The sequence below is a fragment of the Mytilus galloprovincialis genome, chromosome 1 (genome assembly GCF_965363235.1).
Source record: "Mytilus galloprovincialis chromosome 1, xbMytGall1.hap1.1, whole genome shotgun sequence".
In the NCBI taxonomy this organism is placed as follows: Eukaryota; Metazoa; Mollusca; class Bivalvia; order Mytilida; family Mytilidae; genus Mytilus; species Mytilus galloprovincialis.
In genome coordinates, this window is record NC_134838.1 from 56,423,593 (window position 1) to 56,451,399 (window position 27,807).

General features: G+C 33.1%; 1 protein-coding gene across 2 annotated transcripts in view; it reads left to right on the top strand.

The window, feature by feature from the left end:
- The window catches only part of LOC143079298 (uncharacterized protein C12orf56-like), a 153,943-nt gene that overhangs the window by 89,731 nt on the left and 36,405 nt on the right, over positions 1–27,807 (top strand). For both annotated transcript variants that reach the window (XM_076254560.1, XM_076254569.1), the window contains exons 7-9: positions 7,671–7,780; positions 10,980–11,069; positions 15,355–15,445. In XM_076254560.1, coding sequence (XP_076110675.1) covers positions 7,671–7,780; positions 10,980–11,069; positions 15,355–15,445 — 291 coding nt within the window. The remainder of the gene's footprint in view (positions 1–7,670; positions 7,781–10,979; positions 11,070–15,354; positions 15,446–27,807) is intronic.

Consider the following 27,807-nt stretch of genomic DNA (forward strand, 5'->3'; position numbering starts at 1 on the left):
AACGTAGACCTCAAAAGACTGATTCACCCTCCAACCTCGTGGTCAATCTTTCTCAACACCATTTAACGGAATCGGAAACATCTCTTCTCTCTAGAATATTTGAAACCAGAAAATCCAAAACCGGGCAGATTTTATCTTTTACCTAAAATTCATAAGGCCAATAACTCAGGAAGTACCTATAGTTTCAGCGAACGGTCATCCGACGGAAAAAATATCGGAATTTGTTGACTTCATCTTCGTCAACATGTTGAAGACTTACCATCTCACATCAAAGATACAACCGATTATCTAAGAAAAATGCAGGCCTTATATCCAATCCCCTCCGACACGACTCTTGTTTCCATGGATGTCACCTCCCTCTACACTAATATTCCACATGCAGATGGCATCGATGCATGTAAAGAAGTTTGGAATTCCAGACCAGTGAAATATCCACCTACTGAATGCCTGGTCAAAAGGCTCACGCTGGAACTTAAGAAAAACAACTTCACTTTTGATGGAGATCATTATTTGCAATTGCAAGTAAATGGAACTGCCATGGGCACCAAAATGGCTCCGTCATATGCCAACATATTCATGGGCAAATTAGAGAAACAACTCCTTGAAACTTCCATCAAAAAAACGCTTTCCTGGTTTAGATTTATAGATGATGTGGATATGAAATGGAATAAAAGCGACGAGGATTTAGATACTTTTATCACTCATGCCAACAACATACATCTTAGTATCAAATTTACTCATGAGAAGTCTAAATCCAAAATCGCCTTCCTTAATACTTCAAGTTCACTCACAGAGGGCATCATATCTACAGATTTATATTCTAAACCTACTGACACTCATCAATATTTGTCCCCTAAAAGTTGCCATCCTGCTCATCTTACCAAGAGCATCCCATACAGTCAGGCGCTTAGAGTCAAGCGAATATGTTTCAACACAGAAACAACTAAAAGACAATTACGTCAACTTGAAACTCGCTTGAAGCAAAGGGGCTACAAACACAGAAATATCAAAAAAAGCTTTCAGAAAGCGGTCAATTCCGAGGAGTGAACTATTGGAATACAAAGTTAAAAATTAAAATAAAAGGACTCCATGTGTTCTTACTTACCACCCATCTCTCAAAAACAGCTTTGGTGTCATTCGTGAGCATTGGAAATCAGTTGAAAAGAATTCCAAACTATCCAAGATTTTTCCCGAGCCTCCAATGATAGCTTTTAGGCAACCTAGTAGTCTGCGGAACCTGCTGGTGCGAGCTGAAGTGTCTGATAATAGAGTACTTCTGGAGAATGTCGTTCGTGTGAAAAAAAACGCTGCAAATGCTGCCTACAGATGCAGCATTCATCAACATTTCACAGTAAGGCAACCGAAAACAACTATAAGATATTTTGCAATGTTACCTGCAAAAGTATGAATGTTATTTACATACTAGAATGTTCGGTTTGTGGCCTCCAATATGTTGGCGAGTCAAAGCAGCCTTTCCACAAACGCCTCAATGGCCATAGGAGTGATATCAATTTAGAAGCCACTTCTCCCAGTTTCTCAGCACTTAAGACAGTCGGGTCACAAACCTGATGACTTTAACCGCATGAAAATTCTAGTGATTGAACAGAACATTCACTGGAGTGATGCCCAGCGACAGGTTCAGGAGCTTTTGGATAAAGGAACTTAATGTACATCATCCAAACTGCATCAATAAGAAATAATAACAGTTTTGTTTTTCACTCATTTTTATTGTTAATATACACAGTCACGTATATTGAATTATAGTGTTTTGTTTATATTATGATATTCAGGATTTTGGATTAAAATCAATCGATCAAAACTTACCTGTATTATTACTGATCTATTTTTACACCTTATCCATTATGTATCAGTATAGTTAAAACTTGTGACACTTGAAGAAGGCCATTTGTTGAGCCGAAATATTTGTCAACACGATTTAATAACAACATTTTCGTATTATAACATCTTATATCAGTACCGTTGTGCAAATCTTTAGACTGATATATATATATATATATATATATATAATGTCTTAAATTAGCAACAATCAACATTCAATCTATTGAAGCGTGGATCAGTTTGTGAAAAATAAACAAATTAGCTTCATCAGGCGTGTGCATCAAGGTGAAATCGGATGCATGACAAAAAAATATTTTTGTAGCTTAATCTATACAAGATTTGAGGAAAAGTGTAACATTTTTATTAATGTTGCATAAAATATGTTTGTAGCCATACAACTACATAAAGTTGGAATCAAAGTTTAACACATTTATAGATGTTCGATTAATTGTGTGAATTTCTATAAATTAATTTGTATGATTTCAAGATAATTGGTTTGTAACCTCCGATTGTTGATATCTCCTGTTGAGATACTTTGGATGTTACTAGAATATCTTTGAGGTTTTTGGGTCTGCGGTAAGCCATAACGGGAGGTGATGGAAAACTCTCTTTTAAGTAAGGATCATTTTCAATAAGACGCCAGTGTTTGTGGACAATGGATGAAAGATTTGTCAGGTCAGGATGAAAGCTAACAACAAACGGGATTTTATTTGTATATATTTATTTTATATATATATTCTTAGACATTTGTATAATTTTTATTCAGTAACTGTATCAGTTTATTTTCACAAACTGATCCACGCTTAAATAGATTGAATGTTAATTGTTGATATTTTAAGACATAATATATATATAATAATATATAACTCGTCTAAACATCAACCCAACAATGTTAGATCTGTAAATTTGCTTTCGCAAATTTTTGGTTCTTCCCTCGCCGGGATTCGAACCCATGCTACTGTGATATCGTGACACCAAATCGCCTGCACTGCAGCCGTCCCGCTAGACCACACGACCACCTGGGCTCTATAAAAGAGCTTTCGCTGCCGTGTGTTACCTTTCCTCGTCAGTTTTAATCTAGCGGCGTACTACAGTACATGATATATAAGGCATGAAGATGTTATTGTTACAGATCAGCTAAATTATCTTTAGTAACGGATCCTACAAATTAATGTAATATACAGTCACAGAAAATAATTATATTTATAAGTACGTCTGAGTCAGTGACAACTCTACAACAGATGTATCCATCGGATCGCCATCAATGATGGTGATACATGGCTGTGTACATAATGTATATGCAACTCGTCTAAACATCAACACAACAATGTTAGATCTGTAAATTTGATTTCGCAAATTTTTGGTTCTTCCCTCGCCGGGATTCGAACCCATGCTATTGTGATATCGTGACACCAAATCGCCGTCCCGCTATGAGTCTGAAAGAGTGTGTAACAATACAGATAAATAATTTTTCCTGTTTGTGTAGTATTGTCAATTTTGATGATCCAATACCTATTAAGTTTACTGGTTGGTAGATTCTTATAGACTCTATATATATAAACCTCCCGAAACGAAAGCTTATTTTTATAAGCTAGAGTTAGAGGAGGCCCGGGATAAGGTCTCTGCGCAATGCTAGGCGGTGTTGTCGTAGAAGTTAGAAAACAAAGTACAGGTTTCAACCCCGGCGCCTTGGAAGAAGTTACGAATCAAATCTACTCTAACATCGTTAGGTTGATTTTCTAGGCACTTTATATATATATATATATATATACAACTCGTCTAAACATCAACCCAACAATGTTAGATCTGTAAATTTGCTTTCGCAAATTTTTGGTTCTTCCCTCGCCGGGATTCGAACCCATGCTACTGTGATATCGTGACACCAAATCGCCTGCACTGCAGCCGTCCCGCTTATATATATAGATGTTTAGACGAGTTATATATATATAACTCGTATATATATATATATATATATATATATATATATATATATATATATATATACAACTCGTCTAAACATCAACCCAACAATGTTAGATCTGTAAATTTGCGAAAATGGTTATTCCCTCGCCGGGATTCGAACCCATGCTACTGTGATATCGTGACACCAAATCGCCTGCACTGCAGCCGTCCCGCTAGACCACACGACCACCTGGGCTCATATATATATATATAAACATAGTGTGTTAAAATTACATTGTTAGGCAATCTATAATTTTATTTGTGTAATTGAATTGATCTCTGTACTGATTAATCCACACTCCCATATATTTGTATGTCATGTGCTGCTTTTTATAGGCACTTATATATATATATAAACACCACTGGACGTTAAGCAACCAACAATCAATCAATATATATAAACAAGTATATGTCTCTGACCAAAGCAAGTTAGATATCGACCTGTATTTAAATCAAATTGGTTCTCTTTTTCTTCTTCTTTTGGTATACAATAGTCCATCGACATCCGATGATTACATACTGTTGGCCTACGTGAACTAGTATATTCACAAAACTTTTACCCCAATTTAAACAAACTGTATGCTTCTTTCTTACGTTCAAAGCATACATGTATGTATTTTAATTGCGATTATCTATAGTTCTGTAACTTTCTATCCAGGCGTATAAACGAATGATCGACAAGTGCTTACATTTTTGTTAAATCGATATTTTTTGTATGTTTCAAACTGTCCTTTGTCAACAAGTATATTGACAACGAGTATATACATTTGTACTTAATTTTCCTAAACTTACCCTTGGAAAAAATATGTGATTAGATTTTTATTTTATCAAATCTTTTTTGTTGTTGAATTATTTAGATTTTTATAAATAATATTCCTTACACCAGAAATGTTATTTGTAAACAAGCGTATGAATTTAGTAATGCCTAGTATATCACTATTGGAGACAGAGATGTATATTATACACCTGATAGTTGAAAATGAAAAGTTACAAGTTATCGGCTGTGTACACTGATCAATACCCTCAGAAGTGAAACGATGCATGAATTTACAAGCCTGACAGGAAATTACTTGAATACCTGGACGTGTCACCTCACAATACCTTTGGGAGTAATACATTTAGCCATGCTGATGATCAGATAAGAGAAGGTCCGAATTTATTTAAATAATTTTATTACATAAAAGAATTATAAACAAATTAAATTTTTGAAAACAATTTTCACGGAACACTTACCCGTATTTATGATCATTTATGACTTTGAACTTTGTCTTTTAACTAACTCCTATATAAACAGTTTTAAAACGACAGACCGTGGTTATTTGAAAAATAATAAAATTTTCCGTATCAAGTTAGTTAGTCGGATAAAACAACTGTACACATCATTATCCTACAAATTAATGTAAGATACAGTCACAGAAAATAATTATATTTATAAGTACGTCTGAGTCAGTGACAACCCTACAACTACATTACGGCTACATTATGTTACTGTAGTTTTGGTCCAAAATTGTGGTTTATAGACATATCATGGTTTCTAATCGGAGGAGATGTTAAAATGGCGGCACATAGAGAATTGATACTCTAAATTAAAAATCGATGGTGATCTCTTTTCTTGCAGAATAAAACTTCTATATTTATGAATTTGAGCATCTTATACAGAACGGACTTAATATCAATTTTTATTTTTTTTGCGAAGTTTCTCTTTAACCTCACCTTTTGCATGTAATGCACATACATCCATTTCAACTACTTATTTTTTTTTCTGACGGCAATATGTTTTTGCTCTTATAATGTTTTGGCAATTTTAGTGTCATCATCATTGTTTGAAGACTTTTGGTTTCCAGACAATGATTTGAGGGAACAGGCTTGCTACTGCCAAACATTGTCTCCTTGATAACAAGAAAATGCTTTGATAATTTATTTTCAAATTTAGATATGTTGTTATCTGTGACTAAATAAAAGTCATGCTCATTTTTCACTATTTTAGCTTCTTTCCTTGTTGAGTTATGGCCCTTTCTAATATCCAAAAGTGTATCATTAATGTGATTGAGTTATTTTTCTATGAACAGAAAAGGTTTATTATTATATATATAGAGTTTGATTACACAATGATCATGACTTATTTTCACCTGTTGATAGATAAGAGTATCTGGTAAATGTCTCACATAATTGAAATTTGATTGACAGGTTTATTTGAAAATTTTCTGTTCTCTAAGTGTGAATGATTATAAGCTATTAACTTATCATTATTAGACATTTTGAAGTTGATATTACAGATAAGTTTTACAGATTTTTAAAAGAGATTCAATTACTGTGACTTGATAAATAAACTCATCATTATAAGATACCAAGATTAGAATTTTATATATACGCCAGACACGCGTTTCGTCTACAAAAGACTCACCAGCTTGAATCAAAAAATGTTTAAAAGGCCAAATAAAGTACGAAGTTGAAGAGCATTGAGGACCAAATTTATTTTCAAATTCATTATTGATTAGATAATATCACATTGAGGTCCAATTAGGGTCCTCAATTAAACTTTTGTTTAATTTCAATAAAAATTGGGGTTCTTAATTTGATATGCTGATTCTAACAATATTTAATTGATTGCATCAGAGTATATAGTCATCACTTGTTGTTTATTATGATTATTGATTATATGACATTGAGATATTATATGAATTTTGAGTTCTTTCCCTGTATACAAAAATTAGTATTTCATAAAAAAAAATATTCCTAGGGTTCTTTGATGCTAATTCTTACAATATACAATTTGTACTTTTAGATTTTGAATATTGGACCATAATAGCTGGTTAATGTACAATATCAAATTTTTCAGTTCTTTGACCACATTTATTTTGTGTCACAAACGCCATATGCTGTATCAAATATTCAATCACAATCCAAATTCAGAGCTGTTTTAAGCTTAAATGTTGTGTATATACTTGCTTACATGTTCAGGCTATGACCTCTGCAGGAAAATCTGGTTTCCAGTCTCTCTAAACGCTGCATTTTGTTTTCATTTTTGCCTAATTTCATGACACTATATTCAGAAAGTAACATTTTTATCCAGTTATGCCTATATGATTCAAATTATAATAGAGAATAAACACTTTAAATCACAAAATGAACAGCAGGGCAAAATATGTTTAAAAGTCAAATTTTGCCAATATACCGTAGTTATCATGGTTAGTAAATAAAGGCAGAAATATAATATGGCTGTTCGAAATTCATCAATCGATTGAGAAAAAAAACAAATCTGGATCACAAACTAGAACTGAGGGAAACACATCAAATATAAGAGGAGAACTACAACACTAAAATGTAACAAACACAGAAAAGAACTAAAATATAACATTGGCCATTTTCCTGACTTAGTACAGGTTATTTTAAAAAATGATTTTATGGCTATCCAAACCTCACACTTTTATGGCAATGTTAAATATAACACTCAAATGACACTATGACAGGAATGCAGTACAAATAAATGCAAGAACATTCAGGACATAAAATTACACAAATAAACAATACATTATATAGCACATATCGACAACAAAACAGCATGAACACTGAATTGAAAAAAGCAAACGACAATGCAATATACACAGAAACAACTGACTGTCACTCTTCATAGAAGTGATTGCCCTTGAATGAGGATTATCCCACTCTTTTGTGTTTGAGCAAAGAAGATAGAGAGAAACAAAACAGAAGATCAGTAAGACAAGATAACATATATAGAGATTTTTGTCCTAAAATTTTATAATTATCATCTACAATGTTGGAAAGTGTCCTTTGTTTGATACACACACAGACCAAGGTGAGCAACAATTCATTTCAATGATTTTTTTTAGAGCATATTTACATTTCAGAATACTGACATGTTTTTGTTCCTTGTAAACCAGTTGCAACATTATCTACCAAAATCACCAGTCAATGTAAACACTGAGCATGGAAGAAGTCAAAGATGTGATGAATTAGAGTAAGTAATTTTTAGCTCACCTGGCCCACAGGGCCAAGTGAGCTTTTCTCATCACTTTGCATCCGGCGTCCGGCGTCCGTCGTCGTCCGGTGTTAGCTTTTACAAAAATCTTCTCCTCTGAAACTACTGGGCCAAATCAAACCAAACTTGGCCACAATCATCATTTGGGTATCTAGTTTAAAAAATGTGTGGCGTGACCCGGTCAAACAACCAAGATGGCCGCAACGGCTAAAAATAGAACATAGGGGTAAAATGCAGTTTTTGGCTTATAACTCAAAAACCAAAGCATTAAGAGCAAATCTGACGGGGTAAAAATGTTAATGTGTTATCTGCCCTGAAATTTTCAGTTGAATCAGTCAACCCGTTGTTGGGTTGCTGCCCCTGAATGGGTAATTTTGAGGAAATTTTGCTGTTTTTGGTTATTATCTTGAATATTATTATAGATAGAGATAAACTGTAAACATCAATAATGTTCAGCAAAGTAAGATTTACAAATAAGTCACATGACCGAAATGGTCAGTTGACCCCTTTAGGAGTTATTGCACTTTATAGTCAATTTTTAACCATTTTTCGTAAATTAAAGTTATCTTTTACAAAAATCTTCTCCTCTGAAACTACTGGGCCAAATTAATCCAAACTTGCCCACAATCATCTTTGGGGTATCTAGTTAAAAAAAAAATGTGTGGCGTGACCTGGTCAACCAACAAAGATGGCCGCCACGGCTAAAAATAGAACATAGGGGTAAAATGCAGTTTTTGGCTTATAACTCAAAAACCAAAGCATTTTGAGGAAATCTGACATTGGTTGAAAATGTTTATCAGGTCAAGATCTATCTGCCCTGAAATTTTCAGATGAATCGGTCAATCGGTTGTTGGGTTGCTGCCCCTGAATTGGTAATTTTGAGGAAATTTTGCTGTTTTTGGTTATTATCTTGAATATTATTATAGATAGAGATAAACTGTAAACATCAATAATGTTCAGCAAAGTTAGATTCACAATTAAGTCAACATGACCGAAATGGTCAGTTGACCCCTTTAGGAGTTATTGCCCTTTATAGTCAATTTTTAACCATTTTTCATAAATCTAAGTAATCTTTTACAAAATCTCCACTGAAACTACAAGGCCACAATCATCTTTGGGGTATCTAGTTTGAAAAATGTGTCCGATGACCTGGCCATTCAACCAAGATGGCCGTTACGGCTAAAAATAGAACATAGGGGTAAAATGCAGTTTTTGGCTTATAACTATGAAACCAAAGCATTTAGAGCAAATCTGACATGAAGTTAAATTGTTAATCAAGTCAATATTTATCTGCCCTGAATTTTTCAGATAAATTGGACAACTGGTTGTTGGGTTGCTGCCCTCCAATTGGTAATTTTTAAAGAAATTTTGCCGTTTTTGGTTATCTTGAATACTATTATAGATAGCGATAAACTGTAAACAGCAATAATGTTCAGCAAAGTAAGATCTACAAATAAGTCAACATGACCTAAATGGTCAATTGACCCCTTAAGGAGTTATTGCCCTTTATAGTCAATTTTTAACAATTTTCATTAATTTGGTAAATTTATGTAAATTTTTACCAAATATAGTTCTCTGTTACTAATGGGCAAAGTTCATTATAGATATAATTGTAAGAAGCAAAATCGTTCAGTAAAGTAAGAACTTCAAACACATCACCATCACCAAAATACAATTTTGTCATGAATCCATTTGTGTCCTTTGTTTGATATGCACATAGACCAAGGTGAGCGACACAGGCTCTTTAGAGCCTCTAGTTTTGTCTGCAGGCGCTTAGCTCCCTATAAGCCAACATCGATTTGGCATGCCAAAAAAAAATTAAAAAAATAGGCAAAACAAATTTTATAAATAAAATGTTTAAAGGAACATTGATTATATTCTTATTTTTAATTGACGAAATGTCATTGAATAACAGCAATTGACTTGTTTCAAAATCATTAAATGAAAGTTTTATGTAAATCTTAAACGATTGTGAGACGATAAAGATGTCAAAACCTGACAGTTCCCTGCTTCTTTTACAAGATTTGAATTTGTTATTGCTCTTGTTGTTGTTGGAGCACATTTTACAGAGCTATATGCTATATGTTGGAGGCTACAAAAGAATGTAGATGAACGAAACCATAAGTATCTGTTTGAAATGAGATATACCAATGGGCATAATAAATTTATCCCAGCCCGTAGATATCGTTGAAAATATGCCAGGGCAATGTAGTCAACACACTACTAGATTCAATCACCCTGCAAATACACGCAAACAGTATTGGAAAGCTTTTTTATATTTTGTGTTCAAATACTACATGAAAATGGAACTGGAGTCACGTCTGATATCATCAGAAAATCACTTCTTTGCTCAGTACCTGCCTCCTCATGTTGTTAAGAATATAACATACGAGACATACGAGACTGAACTGGCATATCATTTAGACGAATTCAATCGAGAGTTTGCTAGATGGCAGGCATATTGGTGTATAACACCTCACGATTAGATGCCTTAAAACATATATACTTTCAACCATGAATAAGTTATTAGCGCTAGCAATATTGTATGGTCATCAAGATTTCAGTGTGAATTTTGACAAAGTAATGGAGAAATTTGTTTCTGCTAGAAGACTGAAGAGCGGATTTTGGACAATTTTGAGTTCATGTTCATTCTGTCTCACAAAAAAATGTTGTTTATGTATTCAATTTAAAATGATTTACCCTATTCGGAAGAATTCTGAATAGTTTTTTTGCAATCATGAATTGTCTATAAATCTTATATTCATTTCAGCACTTCTTTTCATCCTCCTATGACTGAAAAACAAATCAATTTTTGCATACAATGGTTCCTAAAATTGTTCGCCACACTCGCTTCAGCAGTAGAAGCTTGCACATCATTTTATTTTAGCTACGCCCTGTAATGGGTGCCAATAGTGAAGCAGGAACTACTTAGCTGTCCATCTGGGATCATCTTAAGTTTCTTGTCAAATTTTTGTAACTCAGCCTTTGGAATATTTAGTAGATTTGTGTATGTTTTCATAAATTTTATAAGTTTTAAATATCCTCAAAGTATTTTCAGCCTCTGTTTTACAGAAATCATTCACTAAAAATTCTTTGATATTTTCCCCATTTCCATTCTGAATTTTACTTATTGTCAACTTTTAAGAATATTTGAATAATAGTATCTTTTTTTTTGCAGACTTACTATATTGCTTACAGAAATAATGAGCTTAATGTTCAGAGAATCTGAGATAATTCCTGCAAGGATACAAACATTAAAAGCAGAAAGGTAATTTAATTTGTTTACTCCACCTAGCCAAAGGTGTCATTTGTACTTATTCCATCACTTATCATCCTTTATGTCCATTTGTTGTCACAATTGTTTTTATATACCCGCTTTAAAAAAAGTTGGGGTATACTGTTTAACCTCTGCCTGTCCTTCAGTCAGTCCGTCAGTCCGTCCGTCCCATGACTATTTGTTTGTTCCATCTTTCTCAGGAACTACACTTCAAGGATTTCTGTAATTTGGTTTCAGGGTTTATACAAGTCAGCTATACAGTGTGATGCTTTTTTCAAATTCATCAATTAACAACTTCCTGTTAAAGAATACTTGTATCATTTTACACATGATAGCTAAGTTGAAAATTTTTGTCACATTTTTCTCAGGATCTGCAATACAGAGATTTCTGAAATTTGGTTTCAGGGTTTATATAAGTCAGCTATACAGTGTGAAGCGTTTTCAGATTCATCAATAAACGCCTTCGTTCAAAGACATTTGGTTTCTGGACAATTACTTTAGTATAAGTTACTAGAAATATATAAAATTTAAACACAAGGTTTATGATCACAAAATGAATGTTTTTATTGATTTTTGTGGTTATTGACCTAACAGTTCAGGGATAAGGGACCATAAAGGGTCCCAAATAAGCATTTTTCTAGTTTCCAGACAATAACTTGTGGAATGGTGTAAAGATATCTCTGAAATTATACCACAAGTCTCCTTACTACAATGAGATGTTAAGAATTGGCTTTGGAGTTTATGGCTCAAACGGTTTGGGAATTGGGGGCAAAAAGGGGGAAAACAAGGGTTTCCTGGTTAATTGACAATTACTTAAGAACAAAACACAAAACTTTGCATTTTTCGAAAAACTGAGGATTTTATTGTCCCAGGCATAGCCGTATTTGGCACATCTTTTTGGAATTTTGTATCTTCAATGCTCTTTAACTTTGTACTTGTTTGGCTTTACAAATGTTTTGATATGAGCGTCAGTGATGAGTCTTACTTAGACGAAATGTGGGTCTGGTGTATTAAATTATAATCCTGGTACCCTTGATAACTATTGACTAAATATAATTTCATTGAAGAAAAAAAATGATGTGTTGCTTATTGTGTGCATTCCTATTACTATCCATACTCTTGTCTTACTTCCTATTCATGTGTTTGATATAAAAAAGAAGATGTGGTATGAATGCCAATGAGACAATTGTCCACAAGAGACCAAAATGACACAGACATTAACAACTATAGGTCACCATACGGCCTTCAACAATGAGCAAAGCCCATACCGCATAGTCAGCTATACATAAACGGCCCGATTTGACAATGTAATACAATTCAAACGAGAAAACTAACGGCCTTATTTATATAAAAAAAAAAGAACGAAAAACAAATATGTAACACGTAAACAAACAACAACTACTGAATTACAGGTTCCTGACTTAGGACAGTCATGCACATACATAAATAATGTGGCTGGGTTAAACATGTTAGCGGGATTCCCACCCTCCCCTAACCTGGGACAGTGGTATAACAGTACAACATAAGAATGAACTATAAAAATCAGTTGAAAAAGGCTTCACTCATCAGATGGACAAAAATACTAGTGGACGTGGCTTGGTACTTGTACATCCCGACAACAAAAAGACACTAGGAACAGATCTTAGGGTACTCGCAGTTATCTGACAGCTAGTTCAAAGCCTGGAATGACTAACAACTAATAAAAAAATCATGCATCTAAGACTAAACTATCAATCTGTACACATCCAACATCCAATGGATTTAGTGTAAAGATGTCATAAGCAGTCAGAGAAAAACATGACCTTGTGCAATGCCAAGTTACAGGTATCGACAGATTGTAGATCCATGAATGTATATATGTATATAACATACTAGTAATATTTAGTTTGCTTTTAATTTACTGATAACAAGTGGTTGCACTTTGTAAATACAGCTGTTTCTCAATCCACGCCTCTTTTGGGGAGATTTAGAATATTCATAGAAAATTAAATTTGTTTACATACTGGTTCCCAGTTATGCTCTCTGTGTTTCATCTCATAGAGACATGACTTTGGAATGTTACCATACATGTGCATATTGTTTACATTGAAATCTGTGGTAACCCTTTATTCGAGGTTACTAAGGGGTAGTTAACAAAATTAGTGTCAGTTTAAACTGAAAAGTTCAGGGCATTTAAACGTTGAAAATATGCGGCACAGCTATATATTTTGACCTTTGAAAAAATTGTAGTGCATATGAACTTTCAATTCTAGGATAAGATTTTTTTTTAAACTATAGTAAAAGTGGTACAGTGTTAGCCGTAAAAGGAGTTCCTATGGGAAATTGCATTGTCAATATTTACAGAAATGCAACCTATATAGGGTGAAAAAAGAGAACATTCAGAATTTAACCAAATTTGCTTTATCTCACAGATTTTAAAGAAATTAACTCAAGTATGAAGTTTTATAAATATTTCATGAAGATTGATAGAATCCTGGGCCTTAGATATGATGACTCAGCATAAATTCACAGTAAACAGTATGCATAGTTTACTTAAAGTCCTGAATGCAAAATTAATTCATAATAAATTATTTGCATATATGTAAATTAAATTGTAAAGAAGTGTTTATATTTACTCTTCACAGTCATTGAAACTCATCGATCCTTCCTGGATATTATTTATGGGGTGTTTGTGTCCTGTGGATAACCCAAAAGTAAGCCGTAACACCTAAATCTGCTTTTTTGTCACCACAGCATAAAAAATACAAGCTAGAAATACAAAAATGTCTCAACAAAACTTCCAATAGTGTGTTCTATCCTGAATATGTACAATCATTGTTTAATCATACGTTTTTTGATTGAGTTAAGTCTGCCAATTGATATTTTATCGTATGTTTTTCTTTGTTGTGATGTTATGCTATTGTTTCAGAAAAAGGGAGAAGGTTTGGATCCATTAAAACGTTTAATCCCGCTGCAAATGTTTGCACCTGTCCTAAGTCAGGAATCTGATGTACAGTAGTTGTCGTTTGTTTATGTAATATATACGTGTTTCTCGTTTCTCGTTTTGTTTATATAGATTAGACCGTTGGTTTTCCCGTTTGAAAGGTTTTACACTAGTAATTTTGGGGCCCTTTATAGCTTGTTGTTCCGTGTGAGCCAAGGCTCCGTGTTGAAGGCCGTACTTTAACCTATAATGGTTTACTTTTTAAATTGTTATTTGTATGGAGAGTTGTCTCATTGGCACTCACACCACATCTTCCTATATCTAATTAATATCCCAAATTGCTATAAACAGCAGAATAATTTAGGAAGTTTGAGGCCCCAGGGGCAAAAAACATAGAAAATTGCCTACCCCCTGGGTCATAAAACAAATAATTTAACTTGTAAATGCTATGATTTTATGTTTTTTAAGATCTTGATATAGAAAACAATAACTATGCTTGGAAGTTATGCAAAAATCAGATGTTAGCAGTCATCTCTATAACATTTTAAGTGAATTTTTATCTCAGACTGGTATCTGCATACCGGTACATATAACTATTGCAAATATGGCTTTGTTTGGAACAATTCTAGTATATTTATTAGATAAATTTTGTCAGATATATGGTTACAGATGATACTGTTGTGTCAAGAATTCTAAATTAGCCATTTGAGGTAGAAAATGTGAACTTTAATTGGCAAATAGGCATACAGTAAGATGTGGACTGGAGACAGGCAGGATTGGATACTTTATATAATCTTGAATGTTGTAATGATTGACTACTAAACATTACATTTATAGTATTCTGATATGCTTTCAATATGTTATCAAAACAGTTTTAAACATTTTCTAGGCATTTTATATCAGAAAATATGCAAATAAGGTAAGCTGGCAATAATTAAAGTCTTGTTTTCAAATTAAAAAAAAAATTGAAACAGGGGAGGGGGATAAAATGTTCAGAAAAAAAAACTACACAGTGATTTTTTTCAGGCTATAATTCTGATAAATGAGTATTAATGTGAGAAAAACTGATTTTAGAGAGTTTTCTATTTGAATAAATGTTTGTATAGTTTTTTATATGCCACAAACAATTGCTGAAGTCAGAGGCAGGTGTAAAGCTATGTAATACTATAGAGAACAGAACCTGTGATCTTAGCTGGAGTAAAAATAGTTCATTAAAATAAAACTTGACAAAATTGATCTTTTAATTGTCTAGATTTTCAAGGCTTAATGATTTTGTGAATAACTTTTTACCATCTATAGTTTTATTTGAACACATATGAACTGAATCTACACAAGATATTTTTTTCATTACAGGGGAAGACCTGTGTTTGATCTTTTGAAAGTTTTGATATGTACCCCTGAAGTTCCTGAAAAAATGGCAGCACCCAGTGATAGTGATAGAGAGGTATATTATGATAGTCTTATACAGAATACTTTTGTACTGGCCGGACCAGTGAGTGTAACCAAGATGACTGGGTTTAAGTAAGGATAAGACAATCAGGAGCTGACTTTTATTTTACTACCAATCCAAAAGGTGAAAAACTGAAAATACAAATATAAATACAATTTTACAATGTGTTCAATGATAATTAAAGTCCATTAAAAATACGGATAAACAGTTCGTAGATATATAAAGCTGTTAAAGTTCTTTATAATAATAAATAGATGAATATTCTTGCACACGTCAGGTTCTGTCTTGAATTAAATTGTGTTATCGCAGATACGTACAGTTTGAACGGTTAATAGTTCATAGTTTCTTTATAACATATATATTAGGAAAATATATGAAACAGTTCGTCGCTGATGTAAATACATAATTTGTAATGTTTTAAAGGTAACTCTCGCTGTGGTTAGCCACAAATTGTTTCTTTGGACAACGTGTCCGCTGAATGTTCTTTGCAGTTGTGCACATGGCCTGCTGAGCAGTTTTCTTCATTCAGAAGAGAGGGGGAAAGTAACGCGGATTCCTACACTGTCCTGTATAAAACTCCTAAAACTGGAGCACGTAAAGCGATGTACGTCTTGAAACATTAACACTATAAAATGATGATCAAATGAAGAATAAATGATGAATGAGTTACAGAACACTCCCCGTCTGAGGTCTATCTGACATCATTTTTCATTATCAAAAACAAATAAAATGTTAAATATATAACAACAGTCCAAAGTTCCACTTAGAAGTAGTCCAAGGGGAGGCTGGGTATTTCACATCTTCTATTTTAGATAAGGCGGTGTTTCCGACGAGATCGCGGCGATCTAAGATCCAACTCCATGGCTGTAGTTCTGATTGAAGAATCTCCTTTCGACACAGATATGCGATCCAACGAGGACGTCTTGCAATACGGACGCTTTCCTTTACGTTAACGGCATACAGTAGACCATCCGGTGCCATGTTCCTTTTCTCCGTGATTTAAGTTGGAATTGTCTATTCTGCTTTCTTCTTGTCCTTGCGTATCCAAAAGCGAATTGAAGCTTTCCTTGGGAATTGAATGTTTTCGGATGTACTTTTCTTTGTCGGCATTCTCTTTTGGTGGCGTTGCTTCTGAAGTGAACTTTTCGGCTTCTGCAAATCTAACGATGGAAGTCGCTTATTTCGTTTTCGGTTGCCCATGTAAACTGGGATAAAGTTTAGACGAATCAGTTTGAATTTCATTTGACTAGGTGTTGGTTTTATTACACTTAGGTAATTTCTTTGTCTGTGGTTTCACAACACTGCAAGTTGGATTTGTTTCCTTAGTAGTGAATTCAAGGTGAACATGTTGCTTATCGGAGTGTATTTCTCCAACGATAATCCAACCCAGGTTTAACTTTTGCGCAAATGGAGCCTTTGGTGGTCCTAGACGTTGATCAAGGACATGTTGTGCCACTATAAGGTCTCTTCTAATGAGCAATAGGATTTTGCTTTTCCCATCAATCGGGAGAATATGTTTTTGTAGTTCTTGCAAGTGTTGATATTGCAATATATCCTCAGGTGTAGCAATGTCGTTCCGATTATTGGTAATGTTATCACATTCAATCAGTTCAGGCAGATTGAATCTAGTATTGTCCTGTACAGACTTCACGACAAAGCTGTTTCCTCGTTTACCGGAAGTAACTTTGCTGCCGGAGCTTGTGGATAACAAATAGTCTTTTGTTTCTGCCTGTACATTGAAAAGGCTGAAGAATTCAGGAGCCACGAGAGACCGGTTGCTTGGTCGTCAATAATTGCATACAAAAAGTCATGCAAATTACTTTGTCCTGATTATTTTTGTGAAAGATATTCACAGGAAGTATCTTGGCACAAGATTTAATACTGTTGCCGTCTTTGGAAATATCTGTGTAAGTTGAACTAACAGAGGTTAGCTTGGTTTCAGCTAACTCAAGTTGCTCCCCGCCGTTGACTGATCTAGGCGGTGAAGGCGGTGCACCTTTGGGTTGGTACACTTGATTTGTGTGTAATGCAGTGGTGTGTTGTTTACTTCCACATTCATTGCAACTGATACTCGTGTTGCAATCACGTCTTCTGTGCATAGTCGAATCACAGCATTTGTAACAAAGATTGTTTTTCCTCAACAGTTCCTTGCGTTCCTCTATAGTTTTAGCTCTGAACCCACGACATTCATTTAGCGAATGTTCGGTATTGTGTATTATGCACAGATTTTGTTGCTGTGCAGTCTCTCCAGATCGTTGTTTGACCGCTGTCTTTTGAACGTTGATTTTCGTTCCAGGCTGAGGTGTGAACCTTGGCGCAGCACCTTTTGTACTTGGTGTGACTCTTGACCCAAAAATGAATCCAGGATTGTTTTTAATTCTACTGATTTCACTGATGAATGCAGATAAATCTGTAAAAGGAGGAAAGGCCACGCCATGGTTAGATATGTATCTAGACGCCCTTGTAATCCACTTTTCCTGAAGTCCATAGGGTAGTTTTTCAATGACAGTATTAAATCCGGTCGGTGAATCAAAATAAGCTAGCAGACATCCCAGCTTGTGATTTTCCTTGTGGTATTCTATTTCTGATAGAATGTCAGATAGTTCATAGAGACGTGCTTGGTCCTTATTTGTCAAGGTTTGGAATTTATCAAGTTTACTCCTGAGAGAGGCTTCCAACATTTCTGGAGCACCATATCGCTCATCTAGTCTTTGCCATAACCTCTGTAGGCCTCTAGTAGGGTTGTTTGCATTTGATGCCCTAATACTTATGGCATGTTTACCAGACTTAATCGGTAAGTCTATTTGTTCCGAGTCAGAAACTTGTAATTCGTCTATGACGTTTTTGAAGCTAGACTTCCATGTATGGAAGGATTCTGCCTGGTCATTAAAATGTGTTAGCTGGGAGAACAATAGGTCTTTGCGTAGAAGAAATCTAGTTATCTCCGGACGTAGGATTTGTCTGTGAGCCTGCGATAATTAGTACAGGCCCACAATTTTATCCTGTGCTGTTAACAATTGCTGGAGGTCGTTAGGAGGCTTGGACGCTTCTAATAACTGAGATTCTAGGTTTGACCATAGGGCCTCTAAGTCGTTATAGATCTTGTCACGTTTTTCTATAAAGGCTCCCTATCCCTTTTTTGGTAAGTTCACGCATTCGCCTAGTCTCGGCATTTTCATCTAAATTTGTTGTTTTAGACAGATTTTCTTCTGGTTCTTCAATGACATCTCCTTCCGGGGCTGAACCTCTTCTTGCTGTTTCGCGTGACTGGGATCCATGATGTAGGTCAACTATTTGTAGGCAATGTTTGTTCAACGTTGTTGGTTTGCTGCCTAGGACGCACAAGCTGTGTTGCGTAGTGTCAAGGTAACATCTACGAACGATACTACGTTGCATTTCCTGTTCAGGAGATGTGACAACAAGTTGTTGTCAATTTACTAGCACGAAACGGTCTCCTTGAAACTACGTTGTTGGTCTGTTGACTGTCGTGGAGTGGCGTACGTTATCCAAAAAAAAAAAAACAGGCAAGTTGTAGCTTTTTCACTGTACTAGCCCGACCAGTTAGTGTAACCAAGGTGACTGGGTTTAAGTAAGGATAAGACAATAAGGAGCTGACTTTTATTTTACTACCAATCAAAAAGGTGAAAAACTGAAAATACAAATATAAATACAATTTTACAATGTGTTCAATAATAATTAAATTCCATTAAAAATACGGATAAACAGTTCGTAGATATATAAAGCTGTTAAAGTTCTTTATAATAATAAATAGATGAATATTCTTGCGCACGTCGGGTTCTGTCTTGAATTAAATTGTGTTATCGCAGATACGTACAGTTTGAGCGGTTAAATGTTCATAGTTTCTTTATAACATTGGAAAATATATGAAAACAGTTCGTTGATGTAAATACATAATTTGTAATGTTTTAAAGGTAACTCACGCTGATAAACAAAACTTCATGAGCATTGTTTATTCAATTGTAGTTCATTGTATTGTTCTTTTAAATTAATTGAACTTATCATGAATATTTCAAGAATCTCTCATGTACCAATTCAACTGACCTGACTTACTAAGTAAGTGGTTTTGACCCATGCATTTACCATCTCACTTGAGATTTGTAAATGACCTGTATTGTCGGGTCGCCAAATAACCTGGAATTTCAGTATCAGAGCTGTTTTCACCTGTCTTCTAGTTCCATGAGACTTTTTAGTTCTTATTTAAAAACTTTATTGCTCAAGATTGTTCATCAATTTTATGAAGCATTTATAGCATTGATTTTAAAAAGCACTCATCCTGCTAATTATCTTGATAATTTAAGGATACAGAGGTGTCAAACTTAAGGAAACAATAAATTGGCCAAGAAAGTAATAAAATTGCTGTTTTAAAAAAAACTGTGACAAGTGAATGAGTTAAGAAGGCTTGTAAATGATATTAATTTGAAAATGCTTAATGTTCCTTAAAGTAATGTACAACCTGTATCTAACCATTTATTTAGATTTTGGATATTGGACCATAAAAGGTAAATGTCCAATTTAAAAATTTTAAGTTATTAGACCACATTCATGCTGTGTCAGAAACCTATCCTGTGTCAACTATTTAATCACAATTCAATTTCAGAGCTGTATCTAGCTTGAATGTTGTGTCCATATACTGGGTTCGACCTCTACGGTTGTATTAAGTTGCTCCCTAATGAGCTGATTGTATTGATAAATAACATCAAGATGACCGTGAGGGCTGCATCCGATGTATTGTTGTCACAGAGATTTTACTTCCATTTTTAACTGGTAACCATGCAATAGTTTCAAATACGCTGACATTATCGAATGCAAAATTACATTCCTTATCGCTGGTTATGAATTCATTTCTTCAGTAAATACTCATAAAAATATTTTTAAGAACAGAAATTAATAATAGGAAAATCTTTTTTCGCTACAAATATAAATGGAAGTAAAAAACAAAATATCTATGCATGCAGAAAAATTGTGGAAACAGATCTCGAGAATGTTTTCCTGGGAAATATAAATGCCTGCTCAAATCTAATCTATTAGAAAAATCAAATTATTACAGAAAAGTGTCCACCATGCGCTTGCTCTGCACTATTAAAAGAATAGTACAATACAATGATAAACAAATGGATAGAAATTATGTAAAAATGTAACTGTTATACCTATATACAAATATTATTATAATATATAACAACAAACCAGAGTTTACTAATTTGTATCACTACAATATTATAGGTACACTTTTGTATTACGGTTAGGTTGAATTCCCTGTTATTTATTCATCATCCACGAACGAATTTGTCTCAGAAAAAAATCTTGTGTACATTAACCTCCCTTTCAGGTATAGAGATGTGATTTATTTTTCTGAGACAAGTGCTTGTGACCAGTAAATGTTCAATGTAACAATTTAGAATATTTAACATAGCAATTCAAATATAATTATTTCAACACCATTTTCATAGATGAAAGGTATTAAATCCTGAAAAGTTGTCCAAAATGCTTTTGAATGCAAGAAACACAATCAACTATAAGGTAACATGTGTATATCTTCATTCAATCAAAGTATTCAAGTAATTTAATACTTGACCAGTTGCTTTCTTTAAAAAAAGAAATGCAATCATAAACCCAAATGCTTGTTTGGCATTAAATACTAGATAATTGTTTTTAAATAAAAATGTATTGTTTTATATTAGTTTTGTTGTATAAGAATTATAAACTGACATTGATTGTTTACTTAATGCAACTGATGATCAATATGGGGTGAAATATTCTTGTTAAAGGAATCATTGTTAAAGGATTTTTTTTCTCCTCTCTCCCGAAAGACAACATGCATGTCAGCCACTGGATGTTCCATTCAAAAGGTGCAGTTGGTTTTTTTATTCAGATAAGAGTTAGTTTTTAGGCTAAAGTTCAAATGCAAATATGAAGAAATTTAATCAATTAATGATGATTTGTGTTTAAGAAATGCAATACTCAAACCTGTAAAATATATGTTTTTATTGAATTTGAGATATGTTCATGGTTATTTGAACAATGGCTTAATATTGATCACTATTAAAATCCTTACACCTGCTCTGCAAGGTTTTTGTGATGCTTAGGGTAGTAAGCATTGGCAATTTTAAGTTGTGTGCTTTGTGCTCTAAAAGTTTTAGATGACAAACGCTCTTTTGTTAAAAACAAAAACTTTTTAAAACCTTTAACTCGCTTTAAAGATATTTTCTGATTTTCTCTTTTTAGCTCACCTGGCCCGAAGCGCCATGTGAGCTTTTCCCATCACTTTGTGTCCGTCGTCTGTCGTCCGTCGTCTGTCGTCCGTCGTCGTTAACTTTTACAAAAATCTTCTCCTCTGAAACTACTGGGCCAAATTAAACCAAACGTGGCCACAATCATCATTGGGGTATCTAGTTTTAAAAATGTGTCCGTTGACCCGGCCAACCAACCAAGATGTCCGCCATGGCTAAAAAAAAGAACATAGGGGTAAAATGCAGTTTCTGGCTTATAACTCAAAAACCAAAACATTTAGTGCAAATCTGACATGGGGGAAAATTTTTTATCAGGTAATGATCTATCTGCCCATAAATTTTCAGATGAATTGGATAACCAGTTGTTGGGTTGCTGCCCCTGAACTGGTAATTTTAAGGAAATTTTACTGTTTTTGGTTATTATCCTGAATATTATTATAGATAGAGATCAACTGTAAACAGCAATAATGTTCAGCAAAGTAAGATTTACAAATAAGTCAACATGATCGAAATGGTCAGTTGACCCCTTTAGGAGTTATTGCCCGTTATAGTCAATTTTGAACAATTTAGTTATCTTTTACAAAAATCTTCTCCAAATTAATCCAAACTTGGCCTCAATCATCTTTGTGGTATTAAGTTTAAAAAACGTGTCCCGTGACCCGGCCATCCAACCAAGATGGCCGCCATGGCTAAACAAAGATCATAGGGGTAAAATGCAGTTTTTGTACGACCGCAAAAATTGAAAATTTTTTGGTCTTATATTGGTATCACGTTGGCGTCGTCGTCGTCCCAAAATACTTTTAGTTTTCACACTGTAACTTTAGTAAAAGTGAAAAGAAATCTACGAAATTTTAACACAAGGTTTTTGACGACGAAAGGAAGATTGGGATCGATTTTGGAAGTTTTGGTCCCAACATTTTAGGAATTAGGGGCCAAAAAGCGCCCAAATAAGCATTTTCTTGGTTTTAGCACTATAACTTTAGTTTTAGTATATAGAAATCTATGAAATTTTGACACAAGGTTTATGACCACAAAAGAAAGGTTGGGATTGATTTTGGGAGTTTTGGTTTCAACAGTTTAGGAATAAGGGGCCAAAAAAGGGCCCAAATAAGCATTATTTTTGGTTTTTGTAAAATAACTTTAGTATAAGTAAATAGAAATCAAGGAAATTTTAACACAAGGTTTATGACCACAAAAGGAAGGCTGAGATGGATTTTGGGAGTTGAGGTCTGAACAGTTTAGGAATAAGGGGCCAAAAAGGGGCCCAAATAAGCATTTTTCTTGGTTATCGCACCATAACTTTAGTATAAGTGAATAGAAATCTATGGAATTTAAACACAAGGTTTATGACCATAAAAGGAAGGTTGGGATTGATTTTGGAAGTTTTGGTCCCGACAGTTTAGGAATAAGGGGCCCAAAGGGTCCAAAATTAAACTTTGTTTGATTTCATCAAAAATTATATAATTGGAGTTCCTTGATATGCCGAATCTAACTGTGTATATCGATTCTTAATTTTTGGTCCCGTTTTCAAATTGGTCTACATTAAGGTCCAAAGGGTCCAAAATTAAACTTAGTTTGATTTTAACAAAAAATGAATCCTTGGGGTTATTTGATATGCTGAATCTAAAAATGTATATTGATTTTTGATTATTCGCCCAGTTTTCAAGTTGGTCCAAATCGGGGTCCAATATTAAACTTTGTTTGATTTCATCAAAAATTGAATAATTGGGGTTCTTTGATATGCCGAATCTAACTGTGTATGTAGATTCTTAATTTTTGGTCCCGTTTTCAAATTGGTCTACATTAAAGTCCAAAGGGTCCAAAATTAAACTAAGTTTGATTTTAACAAAAATTGAATTCTTGGGCTTCTTTGATATGCTGAATCTAAACGTGTACTTAGATTTTTGATTAAGGGCCTAGTTTTCAAGTTGGTCCAAATCAGGATCCAAAATTATTATATTAAGTATTGTGCAATAGCAAGAAATCTTCAATTGCACAGTATTGTGCAATAGCAAGAAATTTTCAATTACACAGTTTTGCGCAATAGCAAAAAATCTTCAATTGCACCGTATGCAAAAGCAAATATTTTCAATGCACAGTATTGCGCAATAGCAAGAAATATCTTATTTGCACAATATTGTGCAATAGCAAGAAATTTTCAATTGGAGTTATCTTTCTTTGTCCAGAATAGTAGTTGAATCAACTTAAATCATTGTTTTATACAATATACAATGTATCTTCACTTTTACTACCAACTGATAAATTAAAACAATCTTTACCATTCAGTGATAACAAGCACTTTTTTTACATTTTTATATGTATTTAAATGAGTAGTTATTGTTGCAAACTCCATTAGAAATTTGAATTGAGATCAGTTTTGGAATAAGGGAAAGGGGGATGTTAAAAAATATTGGGGGGGGTTCAATTTTTTTCATTTCAGATTTCATAAATAAAAAGAAAATTTCTTCAAACATTTTTTTGAGGGGATTAATATTCAACAGCATAGTGAATTGCTCAAAGGCAAAACAAAATTTTAAGTTCATTAGACCACATTCATTCTGTGTCAGAAACCTATGCTGTGTCAACTATTTAATCACAATCCAAATTAGAGCTGAATCCAGCTTGAATGTTGTGTCCATACTTGCCCCAACCGTTCAGGGTTCAACCTCTGCGGTCGTATAAAGCTGCGTCCTGCGGAGCATCTGGTTTGGCTTATAATTCAAAAACCAAAGCAAATAGAGCAAATCTGACATGGGTTAAAATTGTTTATCAGGTCAAGATCTATCTGCCTTGAAATTTTCAGATGAATCCGACAACCCGTTATTGGGTTGCTGCCCCTGAACTGATAATTTTAGGGAATTTTTGCTGTTTTTGGTTATTATCTTGAATATTATTATACATAGAGATAAACTGTAAACAGCAATAATGTTCAGCAAAGTAAGATTTACAAATAAGTCAACATGACCGAAATTTGTAAATTTTTACTAACATTTGCCACTGAAACTACTGGGCCAAGTTCATTATAGATAGAGATAATTGTAAGCAGCAAGAATAAATGTTCAGTAAAATAAGATGTACAAACACATCACCATCACCATCACCAAAACACAATTTTGTCATGAATACATTTGCTTCCTTTGTTTAATATTCACATAGACCAAGGTGAGCCACACTAAAGAGCCTCTAGTTATTTTGATGTTTTCTTATATTTTAAATAGTGGGTCATGAAAAAAGGCCTTCATGAAACCAAATCATTAAGAAAACTATTGATAGCCTAGACAAAAGAGCTTACATTTTGTACTTATAAATAAACAAACAAAATTGAAAATCACAAAAAAACTAACATGTTCAAACCTGAAATTACCACCGAATACCCATCACCTTAATATTAAAGGTCATATTTATGAACTGTCGCTCAGGCAAAAATAATCACGAATATAATGCCTACCCATGTTAAAACTACAATAAAGTATAGCTTGTATCAATTATTTCTTAATTAGAATGATTGGATGGATCTTAACAGCAGTAGACAAACAACGAGAAATTCCAAATTCTAGGGTCTAAGGCGTTACGCTACATTTCAATAGTCCTAGGCCAGGATTTTATGAACGGGAGGCGTTATTCTGGTTGCCCTGGTAAAGGGTCTATGGGAAAGGTCAGAAGTTCCTGGATTTTAACAATTTAGCATCAAATTATTAAGTATTATAACAGATACAAATTGGTGAAAAATAGTCTGCTTTCTGATCATTCAAATTATGTATATTGATTAAAATGTGGATATCAAATCTTTGGAAAAAGTTGTAAATTCAGTTAAAAGGTTATATGAAATGGGCATGAAAAAAGAAAAATAAATCTTTAACATTAGCTTTTTCTGAACTTTTTTATATATGCATATATGTATATATACCTGTTTTGTTAAAATAAACCTTTTCACTATTTTTAATTGTTTATTGGAAAATGTTGTTTGTACTATATTTAGATCCCTTTACCAAGAAATTCGTTTTGCATGCACACGTATAAAAAATGGCGTGTGTGGGTTTTTATCCAACGCAATCATAGGTTTGATCGTTGTTTTCAATTTAGTAGATATAAATAGATGTGGTACAGTACTTGCAACCTTATGCGTTACTGTTTGACGTGAACTTGGCTGATCGGTGAATGATCGGTGACGAATCTTTGACTGATCGATGAGTGATAGGTGACCCATAGGATCCGTCACATAAGTCAAATAATCTATGTGAGAGTTACCCTGACAACTGTCACCGATCAATCAGTAAATAAAATTTATGCACGGATCGGACGGATACGTATATATTTAAAATTCTTATGTAAACCGAACTCGACAGAGTTTACAATCGATGAACGCGGACCTCTACGAAGACACCTTAATTTACACGTTAATTTGTAAAAAATTAGTTGCAATAAAAAAGTGAAAATAGTATAACAGAATAAGACGTTTAGAGCGTTAAATTGTTTGTGTTGATTAATAGTTTTGTATTAAATATTGTTAACATCAGAGACATATAATACATAATTGTATTATATGACTCTGTTAACATAAACTTCTTCCTACGAACATGGTTATTATTGACAGCCATTTGATTTTTTATAGTTTCGAATAGGTTTTTTTTTCATGAAATTAAAAGAATATCAAAGAAATGTTATTAAAATTTTGTTTGCATTGTTTAGCAGTACCAAAATTAATCTTCTTTTTATCAAAAATGATACTATTTTATTTGAAATCAGTTATTTTTACCATCCAGAGACAAGTCTGCTTATTAGAATTGAGATGTAATGAGAATTAAAATACTTAAACTTTTATTTTTGTGGAATAAGAATGCAGTTATTGATTTATTTTGATACAAATTATTAACCGTGATATGATTTCAGTACTTTTTGTACATTTCATGATTGGCTGTTCTTCATAAAATATGCTTACTCTAAGGAAAAAGATATAAAAAATTTTGTACGTGTTGCCTAAAATGCAAATATTTCTTCATTTTACTGAAAATTATTGACCGCCATTGGAATTTTGTACTTTTTATAGTTTAGAATAGTTTTTTTACATAAAATTAAAAAAATGTTTGAGAAATCATACTAATATTTTATTCGCATTGTTTAAAATAACCAAAATTATTCTTCTTTTTATTAAAAATGATACTATTTTATTTGAAATTAGTTATTTTTACCATCTTGAGACATTTCTTCCAATCAGAATGAAGATATAATGAAAATTAAACTACTTAAACTTTTATTTTTGTCGAATAAGAATGCAGTTATTGATTTATTTTGATACAAATTATTAATCGTCATATGATTTCAGTACTTTTTGTACATTTCATGATTGGCTGTTCTTCATAAAATATGCTTACTTTAAGGAAAAAGATATTAAATTTTTGTACGCGTTGCCTGAAATGCAAATATTTCTTCATTTTACTCAAAATTATTGGCCGCCATTGGCATTTTGAACTTTTTATAGTTTAGAATAGTTTTTTTTCATAAAATTAAAAAAATGTCAGAGAAATCATACTAAAATTTTATTCGCATTGTTTAAAATAAACAAAATTATTCTTCTTTTTATTAAAAATGATACTATTTTATTTGAAATTAGTAATTTTTACCATCCTGAGACAAGTCTTCTAATTAGAATTGAGATATAATGAGACTTAAACTACTTAAACTTTTATTTTTGTTGAATAAGAATGCAGTTATTGATTTATTTTGATACAAATTATTAACCGTCATATGATTTCAGTACTTTTTGTACATTTCATGATTGGCTGTTCTTCATAAAATATGCTTACTTTAAGGAAAAAGATATTAAATTTTTTGTATGCGTTGCCTAAAATGCAAATATTTTTTTTATTTTACTGAAAATTATGTGACCCCCATTGTAATTTTGTACTTTTTATAGTTAAGAATAGTATTTTTTCATTAAATTTAAAAAAATGTCAGAAATCATACTAAAATTTTATTCGCATTGTTTAAAATAACCAAAATTATTCTTCTTTTTATTAAAAATGATACTATTTTATTTGTTTAAAATTATTCATATTTCTTGTTAAAAGAACAGCATTTATTTTTGTAATTTGTTATTTTAAAGGCGTC